Genomic DNA, 25,856 nt, shown 5'->3' on the forward strand with positions numbered 1-25,856 from the left:
TACAATAGATAAAATTAAAACAAATATTTAAGTATAATGCAAGAATTCCCCCTTCAACGTAGATTTTATTGTTCATTACTTGTTGTTATATCAACTACTAGCTGACGCCGCGCGATTCCATCCGCGTGGTTCCCGTTACTGTAAGAATTCGGGAATAATATATAGCCTATAGACTTCCTCGATAAATAGGCTATCTAACACTCAAAGAATTTTTCAAATCGGACCATTAGTTCCTGAGATTAGCCCGTTCAACAAAACAAACAAACTCTTCAGCTTTATATATTAGTATAGATAAGTACTAGTCTACCGCTTAAGATAGAACTCTTGCAAGTATAAAGGCGAGCTATCCCTTACCTACTTAGCCTTAGTTTGCAACTTTATAAGATGCCTTTGAAGGCGTTACTTTGTGCTACCATGCAGCGTCAAAGGGTAATGATGAACTTACTTAGAGGCGTGGAATCCTATTTACTTTTATTAGAGGCTTTATTACGCACATTACAAAGTAATTTTGTATAGGATAAAATTATGTACTTACTTGTTGTATTTGCTCTAATAAGTACTACTACCGTTACTCTTGCTTTGAAGGTGTTCAAATTATAAGTGTCAGGAAACATGAATGCCGGAATAAAACGCCAAATATACAGGGTGATTCAGTCTTTAGTGCGGATATTTTTTTTCGTGGTTCTGTATCATTAATAGAATATAAATCTACAAACAGTTCGATACATTTAATGTAATTTTTTTTTTAATTTATGTCTCTAAAATAACAAAATAATGTACATATTATTACTAAACAAGATATATTCAGCTTAAAAGTGATCTGGTGACGTCCTTTAGGTATCAAACGAAAATAAAATAAACGCACAATAGGGTGACCCTAAAATTCTGTTCAAAAGTAAATAACTTTAGCTAACGATAATTTTGTTATTTTTGAATTAAAAAAAAAAAGAAAAAATACGTGATCATTAAATTTTGTTTATGAACAAAATATAAAAATATCTGCACTAAAAAAATTTTCTTCCTGTATTATTGCCTATAATCTCTTCACCTGATGGTAAGTGATGATGCAATCTAAGATGGAAACGGACTAACTCGTCAGGAGGAGGATTAAAATCCACACCCCTTTCGGCTATATCAACAACAAAAATAACAAGCTATAACCAGTTTTGGAATTAAAAAAACATTCAAGTAAAAATAAACGATTTTGATATTTTAACGAATGAATAAATATTATTGTAACCACCACCACCAGAAACAAAATATCCAAATTATAAGCAAGAAATTAACTTAAAAAACATTAGTTTTTTAAGTTAATTTCTTGCTTATAATTTGCCTGAATGAATGAACATCAAGATTTGTATTATCTTTTTAAAAATCCAGACCCGTGTTAAAATTCACAAATACCCAAGAATCTAATTTAAAAAAATGACAAGCCTATTTACAAACACAAAGCTGGCCCGCTGTCGACACCAAAAGGTCAAATGTGACCGTGTTTTGCCAAAAGAAAACAGTTTTCCCCAGTTTTAATTGTGTCCTTATGGCCACGGGAAATTGGAAAAAATGGTTATTCGCTGAAAGGAAAAATTCGTATGATCCAAACGAGAAACATGTCGTACTTTACAAAAACGTTTCGTATTATCGGTACGGTTAGGACCGGGCATTAGTAGAAATAGAAGTAGGTGCGAGAGAATTACCAGCAAAATCTCTCTATAACTTGCTTAAAGACCTTGGCCTCTCTAGAACTGCAGCAAGTCCTATATTAGAACAAGTATCCAAAGCTGCTCTAATAGGATCTTACCAAATTACCAACACGAGCGTAAGAGATGAGTGTTAATCGATTGTCAAGGAATTCCTTAACCCTACATCCTGAAGTCACAAGTCCAGGACTCGGAGTTTTTCTCTCTACTACGCGATGGACCCGGCACCTGCACGGTGAATTCATGAAATGATGAAAAAGATATTCGTCTCTTCTCAAATGTCACAAAGCTACTCATCATATTAGCCGATGGACGTCCACTGCAGGACATAGGCCTTTTGTAGGGACTTCCAAACATCACGATCCTGAGCCGCCTGTATCCAGCGAATCCCTGCGACTCGCTTAATATCGTCAGTTCACCTGGTAGGGGGTCGCTTTCTAGTGCGAGGTCGACATTCCAGCACCTTGGGACCCCATCGTCCATCGGCACTTCGAACTATGTACCTAGAGCTTAAGCATTTATTACCTCAGAAATGTCGCCATAAAGTCTGTTCCCGTGGCCAGACTGTTATTTTGACGGCGTACGCAATGTGATAAGGGGCGAGGCATTTTTTATCGCGCCATCCCGCTGTTTATTTACGTAGGCTTAAGATGTTCGGGTTTAGGTCGGAATCAAGTTAATATTGCGTTTGAGGTGAAAAATACGGTCAGATTCAGTCAGGTTCGTGGAACAATCACAGCTATATCAACTTATCTCAAGATATTGCGAAGCTATATTTTTAACCGACTTCCAAAAAGGAGGAGGTTCTACGTTCGGCTGTATGTATGTTTTTCTTTTTTTTTGTTGACATAAGCACTCTATTACACCTGTAAGATGAGCTCGTGATGCTCGCCAATTTAATTGAACAACTAGTCTGTAAGTACGTTAAAACTATGTGTTTGCATTAGATGCAATAAAACTGAGTGAAAGGACCATTATAATCCAAGCTATTTTGCCCTACCGCTACAAGCTAAGTTGCCCTACCGACAAAGACGTACCGCCAAGCGATTTAGCGTTCCGGTACGATGTCGTGTAGAAACCGAAAGTTGTGTGGATTTTCATCCTCCTCCTAAAAAGTTAGCCCGCTTCCATCTTAGAATGCATCATCACTTACCATCAGGTGTGATTGTAGTCAAGGGCTAACTTGTAAAGAATAAAAATAAAAAAAAAAAAAGCTGAGATTATAATATGTAAGTACTCTGAGTGGAATCTACACGTACCTACAAGCATTATGCCCAAAATTGGTTGGTTAGGCTAAAGCCAACCATTGACTGTCAATTAATCTCACGTTTCTGCAGCGCAAACGGCAGCGAAGACGTTTCATAAGTCGAGCCGTTATGCACGCAGTGACCAATACACGATCAGTTATTGTCGTGAGTGGTTTTTGGTGATTTTAGTCAAATTACGGACAACGACAAGTTTAGTTTATTTTTCTATATGGTAAAAGTTTAAATCAAATGAAAATAAACGAGAAAACTGTAAAATGTAATTTAGTCAACTACAACTAGTCATTTATTACATACATTTATTTGTACAGTAAGGATTGTGCGGGACCGGCTAGCTTTGTGATTTATGATTCCCGCTCCCGGCACGACGATCTGAACTAAGAGCAACTTTGTACCAACAACAAATTATTATCCATTCCATTCACCGTTTCGTTTGGTTCGTTGGAAATTTACTTACAAAGAGATTCATTGACTGCTTGATGGTAAGATACAGTTATATCTTGTTATCATCATATCAGGCGATGGACGTCCACTGCAGGACATAGACCTTTTGTAGAGACTTCCAAACATCACGATCCTGAGCCACGTGCATCCAGCGAATCCCTGCGACTCGCTTGATGTCGTCAGTCCACCTGGTGCGGGGTCGTCCAACACTGCGATTTCTAGTACGGGGTCTCCATTCCAGCACCTTGGGACCAAAACGTCCATCGGCTCTTCGAACTATGTGCTCATTGCCACTTTTCGACGCATTATATCTCTTATAAGTAATTAAATAAATAATGGAATAATAGGTTTTTTTTGTTTTTTGGATGGTGTGTGGCTAGCTTAAGTGATAACCAGTGCGTAAGGCTTTTATCATTTATAGTAGGTACCGGAAATACCATTCCGTTGCAAATCGTTCACAAATCGATCAAAAAGGAAGAAGTGAATTACCTGACCGGACATGGGGATTATTATTATTAGATAAAACCACGCTTAAGATATTTATCATAACACTTGGCACAAAAAGGTACATCCTATTATAAATTATATATTTGACCGCCTCAATAACATTGTCACCAAATACTACAAGTTAATATTATTATTTTTGAAACCCCTGTAGGTCATGAAATTATCAGCCTTTCTTGATGGGTACAATTTATCAACAAAGAAATAAGAAATGAAGGTAGAAAACGCATGTCATTTCATACCTTATTTATTTTAAATTATGTATGGTTTGTGTATAAATGGTTATATAAAACATATTAACCATATCTAATTGTTCTAAGTTTATTAATCAAATTTATTTTCACTAATTTAAGAACAAGTTAATTATAATTATTATTAGGTGTGAAATGACTAGTGATTTATACCCTCATTTTTAACCGACTTCCAAAAAGGAGGAGGTTCTACGTTCGGCTGTATGTATGTTTTTTTTTTTTTTTTTTTTTTTTTTTTTTTTTTTTTTTTTTTTTTTTTTTTTTTTTTTTTTATGTATGTCCAGCGATAATTCCGTCATTTTTGGACCGATTTTGAAATTTTTTTTTTTGTTTAGAAGGGTTTCATTCCAGGGTGGTCCCATTTTTTTCATGTCAGGATCTGATGATGGTATCCTGGAGAAAACGAGGGGAACTTTCGAAAATCGTAAGGACGGCTAGTGCGTTTGTTAGTGTTTTCATAAGGTATTTTAAACCATTACAATTTTATGAAGGTTTGGAGTTGGTCTGATGATGGAGCCGATACACAGACGATGGAACTCGTTAACGATTTACAGCAGGTACCTTTTGTTTGGGCTTGATTTATTTGTATTGATGAGAACTTTCCACCTAGATGGTTTGTGTCTGTATTAAGGGTCTGATGATGAAGACGAAGGACAGTTAAGAGAACTCCTCAACGGTTCACAGTAGCTACCTTGTGTTTGGACTTGATAAATTTGTACTGATGAGAACTTTCCACCTAGATGGGTTGTGACTGTATTAGGTGTCTGGTGATGAAGACGAAGGATAGTTAAGGGAACTCCTCGACGGTTCACAGTAGCCACCTTGTGTTTTGACTTGATAATTTTGTATTGATGAGAACTTTCCACCTAGATGGGTTGTGACTGTATTAGGAGTCTGGTGACGAAGATGAAGGAGAGTAAAGGGAACTCCTCGACGGTTCACAGTAGCTACCTTGTGTTTGGACTTGATAAATTTTATATTGATGAGAATGTGACTGCATAGGGTCTGGTGATGAAGACGGAGGACAGTCACCTTTCACGATTTTCTGAATATTCATATTACGTGTGGATAAAGGGGGAGTGAAATTTTGTATATGAGTTAGGGTAGTATTTTTAAAATTGGGATTGTAGGACTTAGATACTTATTATAAGAAAATAACGTTTCAACTAATTGCTTATTAATTTTTGTTCACACTCAGTAGGTGTGCTAACACTAAAAATTAAAAAATAAAAATTTTAATAAAAAAAATTCAACCGACTTCCAACTAAAAAATTAACTTAAACTAAAAAGCAAAAAATAACATCTTACCTATGTGCTACCTTCTGATCAGTTTGAAGGCGGTGCCAAGCCAGTTATGTTTTAATTTAAGCCGTTTAAATTACAAAATTTCTGTGGTTCTTTCAGAATCGGCTTTAATTAAAACATGACACTGGATTGGCACCGCCTTCAAACTGATCAGAAGGTAGCACATAGGTAAGATGTTATTTTTTGCTTTTTAGTTTAGGTTAATTTTTTAGTTGGAAGTCGGTTGAATTTTTTTTATTAAATTTTTTTTAATTTGTTTGTTGGTAAACAGTACTCATCAAGAAAGGCTGTATTATAGAATAACGACTTAGGGAAATAAGGAATTATTTCCGTCATATCAGAAAAGTTTAAATGGTGTTGCAATATCTCGATCAAAGAAAACTATTTACCTACTTACTGGCTTTAAAATTAACACGTTCATTGCCACACCACGTGAATCGTCTACTTCTTTTACACAAATAGCCTCTTTCGGACACTCCAACCATCTCTTTTTGACATTCCTCTCCTCTTATGTCCTTCCACTTGCATTTTCATCATTGCTACCTAATATGACTTTCTTTAACTAAAATTTTACTCCTCAACTTTTCCGTCACTGGCGCCACTTTCAAACTTCCCCTTAGTGCAACTCAGTATGTCTTACATAAAAACATAACGAATCAATGGTCATGTCACAAACTACAAGGTGATACTTTATGGCCATGGTCATGGCACAAACTACAAGGTGGTACTTTATGGCCCTGGTCATGGCACAAATTACAAGGTGGCACTTTATGGTCATGTCACAAATTACAAGGTGGTACTTTATGGCCATAGTCATGTCACAATTTACAAGGTGATACTTTAAGGCCCTGGTCATGGCACAAATTACAACGTGGCACTTTATGGGCCATGTGAATCATCGCAATATCGGATATACGCCATCGGTCGCGTGATTTTGAGTGTTTCCGCTATCATTATGGTTTATTACGTCCCACCACTGCACTGCACTGCGTTGTTAACTGCATGCTACTCGTGAAATGAGGGGTGTCCGCCGTTTATCGATTTACATTTTTTTGAAGTGAAAACGAGTGAGCGCAGTTTTGCTGTGGTAACAAACCGGTGGTTGAGTCTACACTCTACAATCAACGTCAAAAAATCAAATAGTTTTCTTAAGCACTTTTCTAAAATGTTATATTACCAGGGTCCCAAACGTCAAACTTGACGTTTCAAAGCGCTTGTACAATAAGTCTATTTGAAAATAATGTATTTTGATTGGATTTGCAAGTAATCATCACTCTTAGGTTAGGTTAGTTAGGTAGAATTAGATGAATAGGGCTCATAGGTTAGTGTTAGGTACCTTTTATCCAGACAGAAATAACTGTTTTTGAGGGATAGAAAATGATAATTGAGTTTGCAGTCCAGAATAAATAGCGAACGCAAAACCGCCTGCAATCAGGAGCGAATACACAAATAGTCCCTTAATGACTTTCAATGAATCATATTTAATTAACAATTGAGTAAGTAAATAAAACTCATAATACTATACATTATTACCTAAGTACATTATTTACTCATCATCAAGCTATTTGAATAGCCAGCAGGCTAATTCCCTAACTTTGACTTAAGACATCTTTTATTCTTTCCCGTGGTTCTTTCAGAAACGGATTTAATTAATACGAAATTTACTGAATTTTTTTGTTAAAAAGAGTTTATTTTTCTGTTTTTAGTGTGTCCTAGCATCGTGAACGAAAGCTAAATACAATATACCAGATACCAAACCGATTTTCATGAAAATTATATGAAGCATATTCTTTCAAACGAAAAAAGAATTTTCAAAATTGGTGAAGAAATGACGAAGTTATGCGGTAACAAAAATAAAAACAAACATACGCATCGAGTTGAGAAATTTGAGAATCCTCCTTTTTTTTGAAGTCGGTTGAAAACCCAATACAAGGTAATTCCACATAAGCTAACTAAAATCTCATTTGATGTCAAGCGATGATGGAAGAGCGCGATAGACTTAAAAATGCGAAGATAGATGGGCCTTTTGTTTTGTTTTTTTGGCGTCATCCGAAATTCCATCATAAAGTGACAGATCATGAAATTACAGACTGTCATGAGTATAATGATTATTATCTGACAGATATTTAATATATTTTTTCATTAAATACTAGCATACGCCCACGACTTTGCCCGCCCTTAGACCTCTTTAATTCGACCCTTTCGCAAAATTCGTTCTTAGCGGATGTCTACTAACTATCTCCCTGCCAAATTTCGTTAGTAGGTTTAGGAAGGAGTAGGGAGCCGTGATAGCCCAGTGGCTATGACCTCTGTCTCCGATTCCGGAGGTCCGGGCATGCGCCTCCAACTTTTCAGTTGTGTACATTTTAAGAAATTAAATATCACGTGTCTCTAACGGTGAAGGAAAACATCGTGAGGAAAACCTGCATGTCACAGAATTTTCTTAATGCGTGTGTGTGAAGTCTGTCAATCCACATTGAGCCAGCGTAGTGGACTATTGGTCTAACCCCTCTCATTCGAGCTCAGCAGTGTGCCGAATATGGGTTGATAACGAAGTGAGTAGGTATTTTTCAGCAATTTTTTTCCAATTGTAATATTTAGTCGTGCTTCAGTAACGACATAGGGTACTGGAAGAACGCAGAAGCCAAAGATGATAGGTAGCTCTAGGAGTAAGGATATGACAAAAAGTCTAGGGTGTGGTATTTATAGACATCCTACAAGGTACTATCCACATAAATTGTTTGTACTATCCACATTCAAGTTGTACTATCCACATTCAAATTGTTATTAATAAATTTTTACGTTGAAGTACATTCTATTAAGTATCAATATATAGATAAAATATCAGAAGTGGGATTTTATATAAAATAAAAAGAACGCAGATAAGTTATGTATACAATGTACATTATTTTCATAGAAATTGATTAATTGCATTTAATACATCAATCCTGACTAAGTAATAATGACAAAACGTAAACGCAATATAAATATAAAAATTAAGTAAGTACATGCACTTAAGTGTGATAAAAGAAATTTACAATCATTTAGGTATTGCGATGACATCTAAATGATTAGCGACATGACGTATATATGTATATCTATCTACAACGGAAGTCGTGCTTAAACGATGAATGAAGTATTCTTATCACAGATAGTATCGAGATACCTACTGGATTTAGCAGGTACTTGATATGATAAGGTGCTTCATAAGATTATATAATTTGATTGATAACTATGAAATGACATAATTAACTGTTCGCTTTTTTCTTGCTGTACTGAGCGCCTGCAATAGCCACATATACGTCATTTTATAAAGGCGCCTTTGGAACCGTCGTATCTTTGATTTTAAGATTACTTACCTGAAGTTTCGAAAGTGCTTGTAAACTAAGCTCAATTGAAATAAATTAATTTTGACTTAGGTAAGTAGGTACCTATTGTACCTTTTAAAGGTAAGTAGTAGGTTTCAAAGGTTAAGTATAAAACGTTTTTAGTATTTTACTCCACATACTCAAAATATGACAAATAATCCCCCCCAGTTCCTTAAGTTCGCGGGAACCCTTCGTTTAACATCCTTCTACATTTTTTTATTGAGAACTTTATGGGTGTTTATGGTAATGGTTGCCATGAAGCTAAGGATCTGGCGAATGTGGATATGATTCCTCATATCTAAAAGAAGACCCTCGAAACCTGCTACCTCCCAAAGCCACAGCGGTCGCCAAGCTCAATGTATATTATAGTATTTTTTATAGTTAAGTAATGTTTTTTTTTTAAATTACGTTTTTCAGTCTTCACAAAATGGGACATGTCTGGCTCCGCAAGCTCTCCTTATATATTGATGGTGATAAGAAAGAAATACTTAAACGGTTGACGTGGATATCGATAACATATCGATGTAATACCACGGGATTGTCCGTTGTGATATCAAGATTTATTGAATACCAGATTTTTCATGAGGGTCTAGGCCCCATATCCCCTGCCCTATGACGGAGGTCTGACCCTGTAGAGGCCGCTAACATCAACATCATCATCTCAGGCGATGGACATCTACTGCAGAACATTGGCCTTTTGTAGGGACTTCCAAAAATCACGATCCTGAGCCGCCAGCATCCAGCGTAACCCTGCCACTTGCTTGATGTCGTCTGTCCACCTGGTGGGTGGGGGGAGGAGTCGACCAATACTACGCTTTCTAGTGCGGGGTCGCCATTCCAGCACCTTGGACCCCAACGTCCGTCGGCTCTTCGAACTATGTAACCGCCGGTTAGTGTTATAATGAGGTCCAAGTTTGTGAGGTCGTAGGGGATAATCTATATTTTAGTCCCGTATTCCAACGGAAACAAAAACCGCAGGGCTTCTACTAGTTTAAAGGTAAAATTCCACAAGTTAGGATCACCATTGACGTCATCAGGTACTTCGCTAATAGGACGTTATCAGAGGAAGAGTTCAATCTTATCAGGCCATTCAACAAGGTAAACACCGATAACTTCATTCAACATGTACATATTATGTACAAGTGCATGTTATGAATGAATAGGTAAAACCTATCAATGGACACGATATGAGTGAATGATTTGCTTAAGTATTTTGGACAATGATGGAACTGATATGAATGAATGATTTTCTTAAGTATTTTGGACAATGATGGAACTCTTTTAAATCCGTGCAATCTTAAGATACTTGAGATTTGTTTGCTTAGATACATTGGTTTTTAGAGGATATAATGTAAAAAATGCCTTGCAAAATCTTTGCGGGCACTTCAAGTTCTTATGTAGCCATAGATAGATAAGGTCTCCAAAAACTAATTAATTAATAATGTTCATATTGTCTTAAGGTTTTAGTATGTTTGGTATTTTAGTATGCTTGCTTATCTAGGATTATTTCCTAAGGTGGGCCTGGTATTCAAGTCAAAATTATGTCTATTGATTTAGTATCATAATAGAATTCCATATCTGTAGCCAAGAGTATACACCCAAAATCCTAGGGTAGGCCGGTCTATGCCCACCCTGGCACGACGGCTGATTCTGGGCGTATATGGGGGGGGATGGACCTGTTCCATTCTAGGGTGATCACGCCACACCTATATTTACATAGATAGATGCATCAATGGGCTTGTCAACCTTGAGTATCACCTACACCAGGGTTTCTTAAAGTGGAGTTTGTTAACCCCTAGGGGGATTTTCTCTCAAGTTTTTTCCACCAACCCCATACTTAGCAACCATGACAAATAACACATTCATTGCTTACTATTACAAAAAAGTATCCATACAATTTCTAATTTAATGAAGCATTGTATTCATTCTCTCATTGGCTATTGAGTTTTTACTGTATTGTATTGTAACTATTGACAGTTTAACTGTACAGGAAGCTAATGTGGGAATGTGACATTCAAACTGTTGTCTATGAAACAATGTAACAACAATAAAAACTATATTGTTGCCTATACATGACAGGTTTATAGATATTTTCCAACTATATTATGGAAAATAGCTCTAGACAACCTTATTGGTTGTTAAGTATAGTCAAATAATTAATTCTGCGATCTCTTTTGAAGTTTCCTGTGATACCATTTTTTATTGAATCAAAAATAGCGATGAGACAAAGTGAACGATCATGATTCACTCAATATGTTCTGAACCAAATTAGTAAATAATTTTAATAAATAACAGTTACATCTGTTATTTATTAAGAAATTTCTCAGGCTTAATAATAAACGTAAAACCTATTTTGAGTCACAGTGATGAAAATAAAATTATTCTAAGACCTTATTTAATTTGACTAATAACTAAGACAAATAAAATTAAATGAATGCTTTTAATTAATAGATCAGATTTTTCAAGTTACGTTATTAATGACTAGCAATGCCTGTGACTTCGTCCGCGTAAGTAAGTTACCTACTTGAGTATTATTGTATTGCAGAATTATTAAAGAATTACATAATTTACACAATTTTTCTTACAACCGTCATGCGTTATGATAGAAATTTCTTTTCAAAATTCCTCTTTGAATGATCTGAGGCACTATTTTTTACCTAGTCAGAACAGGTCATCACTATGACAATAAATATGGTATCATTATTTTACAATGTGACATTAGCATCTGTCAGAAAATTCGCACGATTAATGATTTTATTATAAGTATATTTGCGATACCTTTTCAATACGACCAACATTCCTTTCTCCTCTTATAAGTTGTAAAAACTGGTAGGTGAGTGACAGAAGTACAACAGGCAGATTTCAAAATTATGACCTTTTTTTATGTGTTGAATCTTTTACTGTAAGGCTATTGAGGCTAAAAAGGCTGTTATATATTTAACAACAACACCTTTCTCTTACATAATACATATTTTTTTTTATAGAGGTACTTTATATTAGTATAAAAATGACAATAGTCATTTAAATTATTGACCTTCATGTTCTTGCAGATGTCTATTTCTTTCAATGCTAAGGGGTAGTCAATAGTTAACACAAACACTCTTCTAGTTTAGCTAACTCTACTTTTTGATGAGAGAGCAATTTTATCTACTACTACTGAAACAGAGCTGTGATGCTCTTTTTCAAATAAAAAAAAAATACAACATATACAGCCTTTCTTGATGAGTACTGTTTACCAACAAAGAAATTAGAAATGAAGGTAGAAAACGCATGTCATTTCATAACTTATTTATTTTAAATTATGTATGTAAAATGTAATATAAAATATGTAAACCATATCTAATTGTTATAAGCTTAGTAATCAAATATATAATATATTTTCATTAATTTAAGAATAAGTTAATTATAATTATTATTAGGTGTGAAGAGATTTATACCATCATTTTTAATTTGTTGGTAAACAGTACTCATCAAGAAAGGCATAAGTACTTAATTATTACAAAATTCTCATTAGCACATGAGAACTTTTTTGACATTAATCAATAATTATTATTATTAAACATCTTTGCTAGTAGTGGCATTCTTGAGAATAAATTATGCATGACTATTGAAGTTCATGTAACACAATAAATATGAATTATTCATGAATGTACATATTTTAATGGGTACATTATGCATTACATATAAATTACATATTTGATTTATACTTAATATCTTTATTAAATCACTAGGATTTTATGTATTTCTGAAGGTGGTTACTTGTGTTACCCTAAATATACTTCACAAATGTGGAGGGCTCATACTTGGTACTTAACAACATGCAAGGTATCCTCCTTTATTTATATTCAACTATTGCATTATCTGTTACATAATAACATTACTAATATGACTAGCGGACGCCCGCGACTTCAATCTCCTTAATCCAGCCCTATCCCAAAAACTGTTCTTAGCAGATATAGCGAGATTTCCTGATGAACCTTTCGCATTTATATATTAAGATTCAGATAAAGATGTAAAGTTCATGGTGTTGTAGGGGGTAAACTCTGGACCTACTGAATCAATTTTGAAAACTCTTTTACCATAAGAAAGGTGATGAGTGTCATATGCTAATGTTTTATCCCCATACTCTCACAGGAGCCACACTGGTGAAACTGTGGAGCATTAGCTAGTGTTCACTATGAGTAAACACAACATTGCCTACTACTTAATAAACACAAATACCCCTACTATTACATTCCTTACTATCAAACCAACCAAAATTCATTATATTTACTTTATCATCAAAATTTGCTCTTCTAGAAACCTTATAAATGACTTATTATAGATTCCTATTTAAATACAATGCAGCCTACAGAAACCTTTCGTGATTGACAAGCCATACAAAAGTGATGGTATAAAGAGCTGATAATATTGTAGACATGTACACATACCTAGTTTATTTATTTTTGTTACTGCAACTGCAGACATGTGGATCATCAGGAAAAGGTTATTGAAAACTGTAATGTGAATTTTTCTTCAAAATATTAAAATAAATTGAATATTCATTGTTATATTTATATTTGTAGATAAAACCTTGTATTTATTCACATTTCGCTGCTGAATATTATAACTTACACACCCATAAATCAAGGTAGTCCATGGCAAGACAGAAATTGATGTTTTAAAAGTGCTTGTAAACTTAGCAAGTAGCCTGTAGGTAAACCTACATGAAACATAAACAATTTTTTTATCATTGACTTGGTCTATCAGTGATCAGTTCCTATAAACGATTTTTCAGATAGTAAACAATGTTTTAAAGTGAAGGTCACTGTTCAAGTTGTAGGTATTATTTGGTTTACTGTCCACAGTGGCGTGCATTTCATACATGCATTAAAGTACTGCATACCCTAAAAGTTGTCTTCTTAGTGCTTATTGAATACAGATTTTTCCAGTTTGCTTAATTTTATTACTAATGCATACCCTGATAGACAACCTAATGCACGCCACTGACAATACAAACTCCCTCACAGTGGATCTCTTTAGTCATTTTGGCCTTACCAGGCGGTATTAGCAATTTAGTAAGACTAAAGTGTTTTTCAGATAGCATGGGTATGGTGACAGTCTGTATGATGTTCATAGTACATACTATTATCGTGAATCGCGGCAAATTTTCAAGAGTGAAACATACTGTCACCCACACCATCCTACATGAAACAAAATGTGACTAATAATAATGCCAAACAATTCACACTTTAGATATTTAATTATTTCAAACTTGTATAGGCATGAAATACACACCACAAGATACACATATTGCTGACCAATAGCAGAGAATATGAAAATATAGCTCTCCTTTTTGTTGCAAAGAGACTAAAGAGAAAGGAACATCTACATTCCAGTGCTATTGGTTGACAATATTGTCCTTCTTAGATCACTGTATGATATTGACAGAGGCTGGTTAATTCCTGGTATGTAAACTATTTTGACAAATTTTTTCATGTCCACATTTTTAGTGATTCATGAAAGTTTGCTGTTTTTGATAAGAAAATTTTGTATTTCTTGAATTTTATCTAACCAAATCTATGGTCTTAGTCAGTCAATAAAAAGGTTTCAAGAGCAAAGATAACAAAATCAAGATTTGACCACAAGTAACTTAATCTACATGTGATATATATTTCTATTGAATTAAAGATACAAGGATTATTTGTCCAGATAAGTTAAAATGTCACATCCTCAAAATTGTTACTCACCAGACAACAACAACAAGAAGGTTTTAAGAAATTACATATTATCACATGTCTCAAACAGTAAAAAAATCATTGGTAAACCGGCATACTTGAAAATTTTCTTAATTAATACATGTGAAATCTGCAAATCTGCAGTAGGTCAGAGTAGTGGACTCTTAGCCTAACCTCTCTCATTCTGAGAGGAGACTCGTACTAAACAGTGAGTAGAAACGAGCCATTGTTAATGATGAAGCTGAAGCATTGGAAAATAAAATCTTGTGATGATCACAATATCTGGTAAATGTTCAAATTAGTCAGACTCAAGGCTTATAGTTTTAATTAATCTTTTACTGCGTTTGATTACAATCTTCCGTATGCCTTTTTTCACTCACAAGTTTCAAAGTTATTGAACAAAATAACAAGAAAAACATGACATTCATTTCCTTTTACCACAAAATTAACTAAATTTTATTACATAAAGTTATTGATAGTTCATATTAGTCTTCACCAGTTTTAGTGAACCATGAAATAATGCAAAAAATACTATGAGTTTTTTGTGTGTATATGTTGTTTTTTGTGAATACACATAAACACCAAATGTAGCACTCCCTTTATCAACTCATAGAAGGGGAGTGTTAACAAGTTTTTAAAGAACTCGTTAAACCTACACCCAAGCCAAAAGTCCCGGGCTTTGCTCAGCATTTTGACTGTCACATTGGACCCGGCATCTACACAGTGAATCCATGGAACTCTCAGAAATTTATTTCTCTTGTAACAAAACAACAGCAAGAAATAGACATACTGGAGTATTGTAATTTCTATCTTAGCATAGACTTTAGGCTTTGTAGAAAAAAGTATAAGCTCTGATAAGTTCAAAAAGTCAGGGATAAATAAAATTAAGGCTAAAATATAAAATAGTCTGCTAGATCACTGCTGTATTGACAAAACATTGAATCTAAAAACATAATTAATTTTTGATAAATTAAGTTTTACTTCATTATTATTTACTTATTAGATACTATCAATATCTTACACAGTATTAAAAAAAAATCACTGAAATACCAATGTTATTCAAAAAAAAACCTTCCTCGAGCCTCATTTAAGAAAATTACTACAAATCATTGTTTATGGAAATTTCTTTTTAATTTTTTTTAACACTTAATTTTGAATTGTTAGTGCGACTTACACTTTATGCATGATGTGGCTACCTTTAAGCAGTTATACCTATGTGCTTTAATACCCTAGTTATTAAGTTTTATGATTCTGTATACATATAATTTCGTTGGTGGTCCAAATAATAAACAAATAACACTTTAAGTGAAGACACAGTGTAATATCACAGTAGTGCAATATGATAAGTATGAAATAGAATAGATATCTCACCTGTTACCGAAGTTAGACCTCCAGAACTCGGCTGCATCACTTTTAGTGATACGGAACTGGTCCCCAGCGAATGTGCCATTGGGGAACATGGCCTTCAGCTCGCTCAGCATGTGACTGAACACCAGGCTGAGCTTCGTGAGGTTACGTCTGTAGTGAGAGTTCTCGTCGAACATCTTCTCTTTGCCCTCCTTGAACAACTTTATAGCCTGTTTACACTTCCTAATCAAGTTAATAATAAATATGTTAAAATGTTCATTGTTATTCAGCTCGGCCATGTTATCCTCGTATTTGGAGTATATTATGCGCAACCTCTGATATGTATCGGGCAAAATATCGAGAATAAACGGCGGACTGTTTTTCAAATTCATCTTGTGATGCTGACACAGTTTCACCACCTTGTCCATCAACTTCCAAGTTTTGTCTAGTGTCCTCTTGTCAGTCGCAAGTTTCGAAGGGTACACGGCGTCGGAGAACGCGCCGTGCAATTTCGAAAATATCGAAGAAATGTTTTTCTGTTGTGACTTCTGACGAGGTGCCGCCATGTTGATCAGTCCGATGACATACAAAAGAAATCAACTTCTCAAACGGAACACTGCACTCGGAACACTTACATCACTTTATAATTAGGTAATCTAAAATGTGTTTTCTCATTATCACACAAACGCACCACATTTACGATTCAATAATTATACACCAAGCGGCAAGCGATCGCTCACTGACACATCTCCGACGCGTATGACAAATGTCAATCCACTTGACAACACGTTGACATTTTGTTTGACAAACGAGCAAGCCATAAAGTTATAGAGGGTCAAAGAGAATTCATTTATATTTCTTGTAGTCTCTAATTAAATTAAACGTTCTATCTAATTTATTGATAATAATTAATGTTATTCTACGATAAATATGTAAATAATAAAAAAAGGATTTTATCTTATACTTACATTAGTGACATCTAGTCTTATGAAGGTTTAAAGTTTCGTAATAGTGTGTACCTGTGCTAAGAGATGGCGCTATAAGTATATAAATTGAGATAGTTTATTTCTTTTGAGCTAGATGGCGCTTATATAAAAATTTAAAACAAGTAAAAAATAATTATTTCGTAAACTTATTTATTAATTTGTAAAAATAATATCAGCCATTAATAATAAATAAATTATTCTTCATATTCCTCATTTGCTTCTGTGGTCGGTGTCGATGTCGTATGCTTTTGTTTACGTCGTTTGCTGTGTCTTTTGCCAACTTTGTTAGGTCTGTAATAAAAATTAATGTGCGTTTCAAAAAAAAGATTTATTTCCTCTCGGATTTTTTATGTTTAATTTGAAGAAAAAATCAATAAAACAATATTTATGTACCTACCTATTTATTGTTATAGTACCTACCTGTAGTCATAGGACCTACATGGTAATAGGCTAGTTGACACTTTTTTGTAATGGTCATAGATTGTTCATTATCGTTCTAATATACTGTATAATATTAAAAATAAATTTTCACGTAATATAATGGACGGGCGTTTTTGACAGTTGAAAAATTTGAAAAAAAAACATGATTAAATTGAGTTTTATAGTAAATCTTTAACTTTTATTAATTAATATCGATATATTTAGGACCATTATTCTATGTAGTAGGGGTAGTAGGTACACGTTTTGATTAAATGTTGAGAAAATTTTTATTTTAGTTACCTACCTATACCAGGATTTTACGGTCTTGTTGTTGATTTGATTGCTTTGTGTTTAAGTTCATAAATAGACCTATTATGTAGGTAGGTACCTACCTAAGACAGTCCTTCTGAAGACGCTAACGTCATTTAAAAAAATTGGTCAGATAGAACAAACTAGCTTATAAAATGCCTCCTATTCACTCTTATTTTAAGATGGTAAATGCTCATGATAAAAGAATTGCAACTTGGGAAAGGTACCTATTAGGGATAGGTATTAATTTTTTTTCATTCAAAGTTGCCAAGAAGCCTGACCAATGAGTTAAATTTCATTTTCAAATAATTTCACCAAAAATTCAAGTAGGTACCTAGATAATTATTTTTTTTTGTTTGGCCGCAATTTAACCAGGCAACCTATGTGCAATGAGTCAAGGTGAATATTATCTAGGTACTTATCACTTATTTCATTTCACTTATTAATAACAGATGATTATGAGACTAATTGGACGTGAATAATTAATGTTTTCTGATTAAGTACCTACCTAAATTCTGTCATGATTTTTGGGTGTTGCTTTTTTTATGAAGTCGATTTTTATTAAAGATTCTATAAAAATAAAACCAAAGCACAAACCCTCCTTATAATAGAATAAAACAAAAAAGACAGAAGTAAGAGATTTATAAAAATTGAAAAATAATAATGGTAGACGTGAAACACAAGAAAGTAAATTACTTTGATAGATTTTAATAAATAATAATTTAGGTTAGTTACAATACGAAGTTACACAAAAAAAAAACAAAGAAAGTGTAATTTAAGAGTCGTACGTTTCTTCGCATGGATTGCGATCGTATGCATTAAACTTGAGAATCCTTCCCTTCACACCAATCAGAACATTGTCCGCGGCGTCCATAGCGAAAGTGTTAACATCTGTCACATTGAAAGATCCTGAAAAAAAAATCAATGGATAATCATCATTATAAGCCAGGGGCGCCCGCTTTTAGAAAATCTTAAGGGTCTTTTCGCAGCTTTTTGAGTCATTAAATAAGCATTGCGGAGTGTGAGAAAAGAAATGCACAGAAAGAAATACACCAGGAATCGTCTTTTAGCTGATTTCCAGCTAAAAGACGATTCCTAGTTAGTTAATCTTAGTTCAGCTGAAAATCAGCACTGGGCATTGCTTTTCTGCGATGAACGGCTAATGCTGAGCCGTAAACCTTTTCTGTTTGGTGTCACAGACAGTCGTATAATATTTAGATAGGATGTACTGTTTGTAACACTAAAAATGAATGAACTTATTTTCTTTCTTTCTTTTTCTTTCTTTTTAGGGATGGTAAAATACGATTGCTGGTCTGTTTTTGATGTGTATTCTCAGGGTGCACTGCACCCACTGTTTATTTCTCATGGGTGCTCGAGTCTCTGAGCACCCACGGAGTCGGCGTTGTTAGCTATTAAGGGCCTATTCCAGAATAAGGCGTCTTTTCTTACGTATAAGCTAGGTCTATCACACTGCTTCAATTTTTCACGACAAAAACCCTATATCAGACGCTAATCATAAGCAGGGCTGACGGCTTTATGTGGTTAAACTCCGGTATCATAGAAAGCCGTTTGTTTTTCCAACTTCCAAAAAAAAGGAGATTCAATGTTCGGCTGTATGTAAGTTTTTTTAACACTATCATTTGATAGTGATCATCACAGAGTCGATTAAGATCAATCTAGCACCTCAACCCGCTTTAAAGCTACATGCAAAGTGTTTGTGTGTTGTAATAATGGTATTTATTTATTAATAACGTCAATGATTTTAAACGAGTAACTGCCGAGTCCCTTGTCAATAGAATCCGAAGGAAAAGAAAGAATCTTCCCAATTGATATTAGTGTTATTACAAACAGGAAAACTTACTGCAAAAAATTTTACTATCTAACTACTTGTTAAGTACAATTGCGTTTATTTCAAATAGTTTGAATTTCAATTAATATCTTACCTAAAAGGTTAGCACTGTCATTTTCAACATCAATCGTATAAAGATTGCTATTGTCATCCATAGCAAACACTTCGTCTGAACGAGAGACGAATACCCCAGTCATTCTTTCGTTAGGCAACCCTTTAATTTTAATAGGTACAGTCTGATCATTTTTGAGTACATACGACGTTTTTGTGGCAATAAAGAAAATGTTATCCCTAGTATCCGTTGTCAGACCATGACCATTCGGAATAGGGGAGAAAGTTTCTTGTTTCTGACCTTCGTTGGTTATTTTATGCACACGATTCTGAGGCCATGTCGCTATATACATTACAGAACCATCGTGTGAGACAGTCAAATACATGACATCTTCATTTAACGCTGCATATCGTTCCGTTGTACCGTCATCATTGTATTTATACACCCCGTTATCTGTAGCTAGGTACACGATATCGTTTAGGTTATCAACTGTACTCGATTGACCTAATCCAACCACTTTTATCGTCTCAAAATCACCGCTAGAATGCAATACTTGCAGGTTCATCTTCATTTCATTGTTTATTAGTGTGTAGTATATGTTCCCTGTTTGCCAATGTACACTCATGTCTGCTGGGTAACCATTTATGGCTATGGATTCTCCTGGTGAGTAGTAATATTTGTTGAAGTGTAGAAGGCTCGAGCAGAATTTGGCTTTGTTTTGTTGCTGGTTCTGTAGTTCTTGAAGTGTTATTAATGGACTGGATATGACATTCGCCACTGTGGCTAATAACATCAAAATTAGTTTCTCCATCTGAAATGGAACATTATAAAATTAATGAATGACAAAAGTTTATGAAAGCAAAGACGATTGTCTTTACGCCTTTTGTTCTTCTGAACAACAGAAGACGTTGTGACATGAACTTTTAGAATAGAATAGAATAGAAAACACTTTATTTGTTAACACAACACATTGAAGACTTAAAACTAATACACATCTTGATACTTATAACTATTATTTATAGAATTAAATGTGTTGTGTCAATAAAATGGATCCGACTTCGCTAGAATGTTGTGGGTACAACAGTACCCAGTTTTAAAGGGTAAATTATCATTTTTTAAAATTTATAGTCTCAATTGTCAGTAAAAATCAGTAACTTCATTGGTTTCTTCATAAAATGATAAATCATTATAAGCAAATGACAGAGCTTTAAATTGCAGTTTTAGTCTCTGATTTCTTTTAAATATAGTCACTGTTCATAGACAGATTTCTTTTTTTTAACTGCTTGCATGGCAGCCTACTTAAATAGTGAAATTCATTTGATTATATTTTATAAATCAATGCTTAAACTAATTAGGTAGAATTAAATTGAGCTCTCACATCAAATCTTACGCTAATTTCTTACGAACTATCAAAATTTCGGTCACTGCTTTTCGCTTATATGTTGTAATCTCAAAATTTAAAACTCACGTTGAATCCTAAAAGCTAAATTGCACTGATACTCCTCAACTAAGGTATTAAAAGATGGTTATTGTAAAGCTAACCAAAAAATAACAATTAAAAAAAGCAACAACTTCACTGCATAATCAACTCTTCAATAATGAGAATTATTAAACTTGTTTATCATTTATATACGAATACGTTTAATATGACAAATCGTAAGCATATAAAATCTGTAAAATGAACTTTGTTTTAATAGCTGGAGAGTCCATATTAGTTTATTTCAGTTTTTTAATTTAATCATCTTCTGTAATGTTGTTATTTATTTTATTTGTTAACAATTGACCTGACCATGTTTATACTTGATACATTGATATAAGCAATCGAAGACTTGCATTCCAAATTTGAAAATGTTAGCTGACATGCTCATCATCATCACCATCATTAACAGCCGATGGACGTCCACTGCTGGACATAGACCTCTTGCATGGACTTCCAAACACAACGGTCTCGAGCCGCCAGCATCCAGCGGTTCCCTGAAACTCGCTTGATGTCCTTGGTCCACCTATAAGTTCGCCACATACATTGCATGGTGGATCTAAGCTCCATAACTCCTCTTTTTTTGTCATCTGATTTTGTAAGTGCCGTAGGCTCCTCAATGGGACCTCAGGGTGTTACCGGGGGGCTTGGGCGAGCGCAGAAACTTCGCCACATGGGGCCCTAAAGCAGAAACAGAATGGATGGAACGGAACGACTTTCTCAGGGCGTCTTAAGTCCTGTATAGTCTAAGCGATGTGTTTGTTAGTCTGTAGGTAGTAAAAATTACGCGTGTAGTATTCTTTGCGCGTGTGAGTATTGCGAGGCAATTCATAGTTGTGTGTAGTGTATGGACACATCATAATGGTGTCAAATATTTTCAATGTGTGATTTTACCTCGTCCCCCTCAAAAAACGACAAACTTTTCTGTTGGTGAATTTGGGTGCGAAACAGGTCCTTAATATAAATAGCAAAGATTGGGAGAGAGCATACGTCTGGACGTCATATCTGGGAGCGATAGTCACACACAAAAGATACGACCGGTCGTACGCAGTAAAATAAAAAAAACGATGATAATTAGCTCGATATCGAGTATTCGCATTAAAAATAATAATTAATCACTGTATCTGTTACAAAGAATATCATCGACGTTAAATATGAAACTTGGAAGCAATAACAAAAACATTCCCGTTCGCCGGAATAGAAAATAGTAAACAATACTTTATCGGTTAGTGAGAATGGAGAAATTATTACTGACTCATTGGCATTCCCCGCTTTCATAGGATAAACCATCGGGCTCTTTAATCTATATATATAAAAATAAATTGCTGTTCGTTAGTCTCGCTAAAACTCGAGAACGGCTCAACGGATTTATCTTATCATGGTCTTGAAATGTTCGTGGAGGTATAGGGAAGGTTCAAAAGGTGAGAAAAAATCAAACAATTTCCGGGAAAACCCTAAAAACTGCCCTTTTCTATTTCCCATACAAACGTTTAAGAGTCAAGCGGTAGGGGTAGGGTAGGGGTAGGGTAGGGGTAGGGTGGGGGTAGGGTAGGGGTAGAGGTATAGAACGGTAGAGTAGGGATAGAGAATAAGTTCACTTATGTCAAAACGAAGCTTGACCGGGTCCGCTAGTTACAAATAAAATTAAATGTAAGTGATTATTAGGATGATTTGCAATTTCTGCTATGTCGTCGTCGTTATCAACCCATATTCAGCTCACTGCTGAGCTCGAATCTCGTCTCATAATAAGAGGGGTTAGGCCGATAGTCCACCACGCTGGGCCTATGCGGATTGGCAGACTTCACACACGCAGAGAATTAAGAAAATTCTCTGGTATGCAGGTTTCCTCACGATGTTTTCCTTCACCGTTAGAGACACGTGATATTTAATTTCTTAAAATGCACACAACTGAAAAGTTGGAGATGCATGCCTCAGACCGGATTAGAACATACACGCTCCGAAATCGGAGGCAGAGGTCATATCCACTAGGCTATCACGGCTGCTATGTAAATAGTAAGTAATTGAATACACTTTTATAATTACGAGTAAAAATATGAAATTGTGAATACATTTTGTTTAAACTTTGAAATACGTAATTAACCTTTAACTATGAACGCGTGGTCTTACAGACCGTTCAACGTTGGCGATTTACGAAAAGTTGCGTCGTCGGCTAAGTATCGGGAGAGTTATTACGTTTTTAACTTTGACCGCGGTCTGCCAGACCGCACGTCCATATTTCGGATATAAAAATTCCGAGAAATTCAGAGTAACAAGAAGCGATATTACAGGCAAAGATAGCACAGATGATGATGTGTCGCTATCAGAACTCCAATGATCACGATTTAAACTACTATGGTAAAGTTTAATACAAGTGGGCTAGTTTTCCATCCTATAACAGGGTCAGAACACCTCCGCTCAATACAAAACTACCAATAATCTGCATATGTTAGTCAATGTCAAAACTTTCTTGTTTAATATTATAAGATTTTTCTTTGTTTTTTATGCTTGATATTCATTAGATTAAAGGATTGATATTGAGAAAACGTTTATATATCAAGTTCGAGACTCAAATGCTCTTAATTATGTAAGAAAATGACTTATTAGAATCAACTGCCTAGTTATTTTTTTTATTTATACTGTCTGAATATAATAAAAGTAATAACTTTTTAATTAATACATATTTCCTAATGAATTGGGAGCTTGAACTATAGTGGTCCATGAGACCGCGCATCCATAAGAGTGCAAAAAAATTACGTTCATTCTTAAAGGTTAATAATGGTCAGTTCAATACACTGAGCCGTTGGATGCTGACGGCTCAAGATCGTAGGAGGACGTTCAACGAGCCATTTCCAGAGGTGGACGTCCATCGCCTGATAATGATGATGATTATCATGAAACTTTCCCCCTATCAGAGTGAAACGCAATGAAAAACCGACTATCATCCTGCAGATGGGTATCCTATTAGTTATATTATACATTGTACTCCTCTTTTGACGCTTCGAGTCTTGGGGACATCATTTTTCACAGACCTAAGTATGTCATGCCGAGTAATGAATGAAACTGCCTTATCCTGCTAACTTTGCCACATAAACCATGAAAATGAAAATCGCGCTTAATGCTTTCGATATAAAGGTGTTTACAAAATTGATACACGCAAAATAAAGTTTGTTGAAAATTTTCGAGACGGCCAAGGTAGCTAGGACTCTGATAGTAAGTCTAAATTAGGGTTGTCATGTATTTAAATTTAATAATGGACGCGAAATTCGATTATAATGATTTTTTTTGATTATTAACATTTTTATAAATTCATTATCAAAGTTGTATTTAGTTCATTTAATTTAAATTTAATTTAGGTACACATTTAATTTTATGAATCTTATATAGAATTAATTTAAATAAAAAAAGCGACGCAGCTACTGTTTGAAATCATTTTCTTGCGCCTATGAAAAGTTTTACCGCAATTCATTGAAATTGTTTTAATTGATATCAATTTATTTCAGAAGTGAAAGATTTTCCCCTATTGAGAAGTTCTGTTATGTAAATCATTAGCATAACTTAATTTTAAAACACTTATTACATGAACGAAACGTGTAATAAACACCTTTTAAGGATTTCTAAATAGTTGAGACCATCTCAACTAACTGAGATTAATCGATCACAATCAATTTAATGTCGTAACGACGAATGGAATAGATTTTTTTTTTCTTGGTTTTATCTGCAATCAGTCGACAGACTATAATCAGATTAGTGGCAGGCAAAAAGTGGCGTTGGCAGACCTGGGGACCACTGTCCTCAAATCTGCAGAAAGTCGAGCACATCTGTCAATTTTAACCTTTTGACTCTATCAGCAGTCAGTAGCTCACAAGGCAGTGGGTTTGGATGTTTCTGCAAGCGTTCCCTTTTTTACTTCTTTATCTTCGTCCTGAACTGTTGGCATTTCCAAATATTGGTGTATTTCAGTATTGCGTGTATACCAGGGCGCATTAGCAATTGTTCTCAATAAAATGGAATAGATTGACATATTTTTCCTACCCCACTTAAGTGGGATAAGGGTAAGAAGATGATGATTAGTTACCACAACAGTTGAAATAGGCAACCCTATTGCAGTAAAGGTAGCTCTAGTAAGTATGGACGTCTTAATTCGAGTATTATGGAAATTTCTTCCGAGGTAGCAGCGATGAAGTGGTGGAAAAGATAGTGTACCAATTTTCCCACTTTTAAATAGTTTTAATCCTTTTCTTTCATAGCGTAATCGCCTTGCAGACTTGAGATCTTAAGCTGCTGACTGCCATTTTCTGTGTAGCAAATTCCATGGAACATTAATTTATCTTTAGTGGAATTAAATAAGGAACTTTTAGGATCATTGGCCTATCTTAATGTTAGAAGAGTATGCTGAAACTACTAATATAAACGGCTTACTGACATTAGTAACTATTAGACTGTTAATTTTTTCACTACCTATTAGCGTTAGTCGCTAGCTTAAAAAGCTTGACTCAATGCAACTTTCTCAAAGCAAATCTACATAGCAATTAAACGCAAGCTTGGGAAAGGCTTATTATAGTGTTAATGATTATATTAATGACCTTCCAAACTGAATCCCTTCCCTGTATCCGCAGATTGTATATCTCACAAATCTGTACTAATATTTTAAAGCTGAAGAGTTTGTTTGTTTGTTTGTTTGATTGAACGCGCTAATCTCAGGAACTACTGGTCCGATTTGAAAAAGTCTTTCAGTGTTAGGTAGCCCATTTACCGAGGAAGGCTAAGTATATGTTATCCCCGTATTCCTACGGGAACGGGAACCACACGTGTGAAACCGCGCGGCGTCAGCTAGTAAATCATAAACGTAGTCTATAACCGAATTA

At 34.7% G+C, this 25,856-nt stretch overlaps 2 protein-coding genes across 3 annotated transcripts in view; both read right to left on the reverse strand.

Moving 5' to 3' along the window:
- LOC112051053 (E3 ubiquitin-protein ligase CBL-B-B) overlaps positions 1-16,671 on the reverse strand; it is a 101,182-nt gene extending 84,511 nt beyond the window's left edge. The window contains exon 1 of one of the 2 annotated variants that reach the window (XM_052886752.1): positions 15,923-16,671. In XM_052886752.1, coding sequence (XP_052742712.1) covers positions 15,923-16,464 — 542 coding nt within the window. In that variant the 5' untranslated portion in view covers positions 16,465-16,671. The remainder of the gene's footprint in view (positions 1-15,922) is intronic. The other variant, XM_052886753.1, reaches the window with a different exon arrangement.
- Positions 16,672-18,239: 1,568 nt separating this feature from the next.
- On the reverse strand, positions 18,240-21,108 carry LOC112056571 (uncharacterized). Its single transcript, XM_052886754.1, has 3 exons — positions 20,983-21,108; positions 19,557-20,325; positions 18,240-18,522 (listed from the first exon to the last, which is right to left on the reverse strand). Exons 2-3 carry the CDS (start codon positions 20,323-20,325, stop codon positions 18,389-18,391), a joined length of 903 nt encoding a protein of 300 aa, XP_052742714.1. The 5' UTR covers positions 20,983-21,108; the 3' UTR covers positions 18,240-18,388.
- Between the last annotated feature and the right edge of the window lie 4,748 nt (positions 21,109-25,856).

The sequence above is a fragment of the Bicyclus anynana genome, chromosome 18 (genome assembly GCF_947172395.1).
Source record: "Bicyclus anynana chromosome 18, ilBicAnyn1.1, whole genome shotgun sequence".
Classification (NCBI taxonomy): Eukaryota; Metazoa; Arthropoda; class Insecta; order Lepidoptera; family Nymphalidae; genus Bicyclus; species Bicyclus anynana.